At 48.9% G+C, this 5,834-nt stretch overlaps 1 protein-coding gene across 1 annotated transcript in view; it reads right to left on the reverse strand.

Annotated features, from left to right (window-relative positions):
- The window catches only part of itpkb (inositol-trisphosphate 3-kinase B), a gene marked incomplete at both ends in the record, with an annotated part of 32,891 nt that extends 27,406 nt beyond the window's left edge, over positions 1-5,485 (reverse strand). The window contains one exon of the mRNA XM_080524713.1: positions 4,166-5,485. Coding sequence (XP_080380839.1) covers positions 4,166-5,485 — 1,320 coding nt within the window. The remainder of the gene's footprint in view (positions 1-4,165) is intronic.
- Between the last annotated feature and the right edge of the window lie 349 nt (positions 5,486-5,834).

A 5,834-nucleotide genomic window follows, 5' to 3' on the forward strand; every position in this document is an offset into this window, starting at 1 on the left:
TGACAGCACATCCTCCAGGGCTTGTGTTTCTTATGTTATTGGGTCTGTTACAACAGGGTGACCGCAAGCCTGCAGCTGGCGGTGTCGGTAGCCTACTATGTCTGCGGAGCGGGAAGGCTCTGGCGGAGCAGCGGCTGATGCTCCCCAGTTGTTGGCGGCAGGCTACGGCACAGGGGGCTTCCCTCCGCTCATCTGGTCGACACAGGAAGAGGGGACACCGAGGCATGGTTTCCATGGTTTCTGTGCCCACCTCAGACAAGCATCTCCTCACAGGTCTAGGGGTCATGGCTGGGGTCAATTCAGAAATGTCATGAATTCATGAATCGATGTCATCATCGTTGCATTTGATTTACACACACACACATACATACACACACGCAGGCCTAAGATGATGCCTATAGTACAGTGACAGTGACGAGAACAGGGATGATGCTAGAACATGTTGAAGGGGTTTAGTTCTGGGTAGTGTTCTGTCTGGGTAAACAACCATACCTGTAGAAGGACATTCCATTCCGCCTAATCAAAACCAAACTTGGCAGGATGTTGGTGATGTCTTGAGGAACACGCAAGCTCGCGCTCTTGGACCGCTGTTGCTCAGCTCTCTACTCCACTTCACCTAATCTAATCTACCCCCCCTCTCTCTCTCTCTCTCTCTCTCTCTCTCCCTCATTCTTTTTCTCTTTCTCTCTCTCTCTCTCTGCCCCCCCCCCCTCTCTCTCGCCCCATTTTCTGAGAATACCAGTATACTAAAGATACCATCTTACGAAATGTGCTCTCTCTCTTTCCATGGTAGAACACACATCGCCATGGGAGCCCCAGGAGAGACCAATACAGGTTTAAAGGTGATGAGCTGGAATGAGGATGTTTTAGTGTGGCCCAGCGGTTTAGTAAGACACGTTGAGTGATTACTTCTGATTTCCTGTTGCCTACCACTCTTCCATGGAACTTTGGAACTTCTTCGAGGAAGTGAGGGAATTCCAGGGCTTTTACTTTACCCAGCTAACATTGTTAACACACAAAGAGATGAACTTATAAGAATAGAACAGAGACCACTGGTGACGTTGATTCAATTTCATTTCCACAAATGTTCTCTCGTCTTTCATACCAAGAGATTTCCCCACTAGGTATAATGAAGTTGAATTCTATTGCGTTGTATTGTATGGGAAAACTACACATAACTTGAGGGTCAACTGGAAAAGTGGTTAATTACAGTAAATACAGTTATCCTTATCATGTGAGAATAATATGGAGAGAACGTAGAATCTGTAGATAATCCCAAAACACTTTTTTTTATATTAACAACCAAAAAAGACAGTCACACTCAGTTGACTAACAAATCCAAAAAGTAGAGTGTAATCTCATTAAGCGCTGTATAAAATCGAATGTGCCCTTTCAAGCTGGGTTAATTTTTCACGTCTGCACTCTGGAAACACCCTATCCTTCTCTCTAATCGGATCTCCCTCACTGATAACAGTTACAGTTCAGTTGGTCAAGGTAATATCTCATTCCTACGCGCAGCGCTCTTCAGTTTATTGTCTGTCATCATCACACCTTGCTTGTGATGGTTATCCTTGTGCAGTCTAGGGAGGACACAGGTCTGTTGGTGACACTTAGCAATGAAGTTGTTCTTATTGCTATGTAATAACACGGTCATTACACAAAGAACAGAAACAGACCGTACTGTACACCAATTGTATAATGACCACAAAACATTCAACTCCATTAGAATGCAACGATTACTACCAATCTCTATGTAGCAATATGGTAGCATACAGGACAACGGTGTTCCTCAAAGTCATTACAGGGTTACTACACAGGACCACTTCATGTAGGTGTGACCAGACCAGTCAGTGGATTTCCCCTACAGCAGCGGTTCCCGCGAGAGTACTGCAAGTGGGCCGCCAAATCATGGGCAATATTATTTTTTTAATTTTTAATTTTAATTTAATTTAAAATTTAATTTTAAAAAGATAAAAAATCGTGGATTGAACAGCCTTGATCGTATTGTGTGTGCCGATATTTCCATCCGAAAAGAAGTCAGCTCGCTTCTTGATTGGCTACATTCCATCCCCGACTCGCGAGCAGGGTTGCCAGATGGGATCGACATTTTCCACCCTAACCACAGTCTAAAACCCCTAATTCCACCCAAAAAAACCAGAGCCCATCTGGCAACCCTAGTCGGGAGTCGGGAGTTGCCCACACACATAAGGATGTTTGGTCGTAAATATTGAACACATACAACATTTACGATCTTGGTATTTGATCACCTGCTATATAAAACATCGCCGCTCGGCTTTAATGGTTTAACCGCTATTATTTATTTTGCCACGCTCTAGTTTTTGGTCAAATTACGTCGTTGTTTTGAGCGCTCGTGCGCGTTTCATGCGCGTGCACGCAGGGTAAAAAAATTGCGTGAGCCGCGAACACTGGGAAAATCGGGAATGTGGGCCGTGAGTCCTAAAAGGTTGGGAACCGCTGCCCTACAGTATGTCAGAGGGATTCATTCTTCCCAGACCTCATATCTGCCTCTCTGGAGGTGCGTTTCCCCAATCCATCCCATGCATTTACAACAAGCCCGTCCTCTGATTTCTGTATCTATCAGCCGCCCCCCCCCGCGTAGGATCCTCTCTCCTCCACCCTGTCATGGCCACATGAAAGCAACACATTCCTCTCTAAAGCATATCAGTTGTAGAGTAAACAGCACTCAGTCCCACACAAAACCAGGGCAGTTCCATCCATTTAACTTCAAGGCTATCTCTGGTCATCTCGACCCTGCAGCCTGGAGCTAGCATATACGTATACTGATATCAGCCGTCCAGATGGCACAATGGGCTGTTCTCCCTCTGGTTCGGGAGTTTACACAAGACGGACATCACATGGATCTGTTGGCGCCGGGTCCCTCGTGGCATGTGGGACACATTATACTGACACACTGAAGGGTCTGTGTGTGTGTGTGTGTGTGTGTGTGTGTGTGTGTGTGTGTGTGTGTGTGCGTGCGTGCGTGCGTGTGTGCGTGCTACAGCTGCAATAAGCACACACACACACACATACACACACACACACATACACACACACACACACACCTGCATGTACACACACAGACATGTGTATACACATGGACACACACACATACACACGCACCACAGTGATGATGATGACGGTGTATAGTGACGCATTCAAGACTCAGACACACAGGCCAAGGAGGTTATTCTGGGACCTCAAACTTCCACCAGACCACCGCCGTAGCCATCAACTGATGGTAAAAGATTAAAGGACAATACCACAGCTATTCATAAAGCCGCCAGACACAGAAGATGACTGTTATTGTTTGAGCAGGGCTTAGTGGAGTTAGGGTAACAAGTATGTGATGTACAAACTGTACGTACGCAATTCATCAAAACAACTGTTCCTTTAAATAGTCTTTGTCAGTGTCAGATCATAAACGTATTTCTCATCAGTACTACACTCACCAGAATGAAACATCTAGTCATAACACTTAGACTACATGAATCCTGATCCTCTTCTAAGCATAGTGTTAGAATCCCTATACAGAAGAGAGCAGGTCGAAATCATATTCCAGCAAACCCTTCCAATAATGTACACAGAACCCCCCCTGGTATATAAACATCCCCTTTAAGAACCCCCCTGGTATATAAACATCCCCTTTAAGCCTTGTGTTTGAAGGGCGTCCAGCAGCAGTCAGAGTCAAAGTGACTGAGGTTGACGACGGGACACAGAAGTACCTTTGTTTGTGAGAATGTCAGCCGTTACTCAGGCAGAATGCAGACCCGTCTGACGCAAGCACGCCGTGTGACAAAGAGTTCTGTAATTTAGGCACACTAACCAACTTAAAACATGTTCACTCAGAAATGTTACTGTTGCAGAATAATGGGGAGTAATATGTGTCTCGAATTTCTAAGAATTCAGAATAATAGTAATTCATTCCACGGTTCCAAGATTCCATCAACTTCCCTATAATCATTTCCAAGTAAAAATTGCAATTTTCCATCTACAGCCATTTTCATTACATTTCTTCGTAATATCCAATCTATCATCCCAGCCAACAAGATTAAGAGTAAGAGAGAGAGAAAGAGAAACAGAACAAACTCACTATAAGCAATTCAATAATAAATGATTACATTCAGTAATCAGCGCCTGTACTCACAGCCTTCTGCTGGGTCTGTAAGAGAGCAGGCGACAGCCCCTCAGATTTCTCAGGGTCGCTGGAGATATCATCCTCTGATTCCTCCCAGGACGAGGAGAAGCCCGTGGAGGAGCACGAGGAGGACGACAGCTTCCTGAGAGCCCGGTTCGAGATGCTAGGACTGGGCTGGGGCTCCGCCGTGGTGCCCCCTTCCTCTGGCGCCTCCATCTCGTGATCTGTGACTATGACGGCTGGGATGGTCGTGGAGGTCCCAGTCCCGATCCCTGTACCTGTCCCGATCCCCGTCCCGATCCCTGTCCCCGAACCCACCTCCAGGCAGCCCCCCTTGCCGCTGCAGACTGTGGCCCAGGCTGGGGCTTGAGACTGGGCTTCCGTTGGCTCTGCACCTCCTGCCTTTGTCAGGCAGGTCTGGGCCCGCGTCGAGGGCCCCTCGTTGCTGCTGTTGCTGTCGCTGCCTGCCAAGAAGCTGCCAACCCCCAGTGAACTCCTGGGTTGATGACTGCTGCTCGCTGAACTGTCAGCCCCGGGCCAAGTTCCTGCTGATTTGTTCACATGCTGCAGCTGACCGCCCTGCTCCGTATTTGGGTGAGACGTACTGTTTCTATTTTCCTCTCCTCCTCCTCCGCCAACGCTGAGGTTCCCTGTTACTCCCTCCCCAGAGCAGGAGAGGAGACACCCATTCTTCCCATTCTGGAGCTCCCTGGGAATACTGGGGGGGCTGTCTCTAGGCGGTCGGGGGATAGTGGGGGCCAGGGCCTCCGGGGCGAGCTGGTTGAGGGGTTGGGTCTGGGCCTGGGGGGCTGGGCCGGTCTTGCGTGGAGCCCGCGGACTCCTCTGGATCTCAGCGTTCTGGACCTGTGTCCTCAGGGCCTCGAACAGCCCTACTGTCTTGTTGACCTCCACATTCTGGAGCTCACGCTGGATCTGGAACAGCTGCACCGTGCGTCTGATTTCCCCATTAGGAGGGGCCTCTCCGTCCTCCTCCCCCCCAGGGCTGCTGAGACGGCGGACCCGGTACCCCACGTTCACCCCCAGTGTGTCCGGGTGTCGGCAGGGGGAACGGGCACGGGGGCTGCTGGGGCCAGGGGAGGGGGGGAAGACGAAGGATCCCCCCGGGGAGCCAGGGCTGAGGCTGCCAGGGCTGTGGCTGCCAGGGCTGTAGGGCCCCCCCCCACCGCCCCCGCCCCCCGTCACCAGCAGCTGGCAGTAGGTAGAGCGGCCTGGCGCCGGCAGCACAGGCCTCCCTGTCCGAGGGTTGCTCTCACTCTTCAGGTTGTTGCTATTCATCATGATTAAACTGTTCAGGGCATATGCAGCCATAGTATCAGGCTGGCACAGTCTGTGTTGGCTCCCATCTAGCACCTAGTGGTCCAGTTTTGTGCTATGGGGTATGGACCCTACCATAGCATTTGATGGGGGTGAGAAGAGTGGTGTAATCCTTGTTGGATCTTCTAGGAGATGACAGTTGCTGATGAGGAAAAACATAGTCAGTAAAGGCTTCAATAAGAGATTTTATGAAGCCTTTTAGATTGATATGATAAATAATAGAACTTTCGAGTCACTGTGAACCAATTATTTTCTTAATACAGTGTACTCTAACTATCTGTGAGTTCTTAAAAATACTCAATGGTTCCTCCCAAGGCTAGAGGGATTATTTACTTATTCACAA

Source organism: Nansenia antarctica (assembly GCF_963989245.1).
Source record: "Nansenia antarctica genome assembly, chromosome: 1".
In the NCBI taxonomy this organism is placed as follows: domain Eukaryota; kingdom Metazoa; phylum Chordata; class Actinopteri; order Argentiniformes; family Microstomatidae; genus Nansenia; species Nansenia antarctica.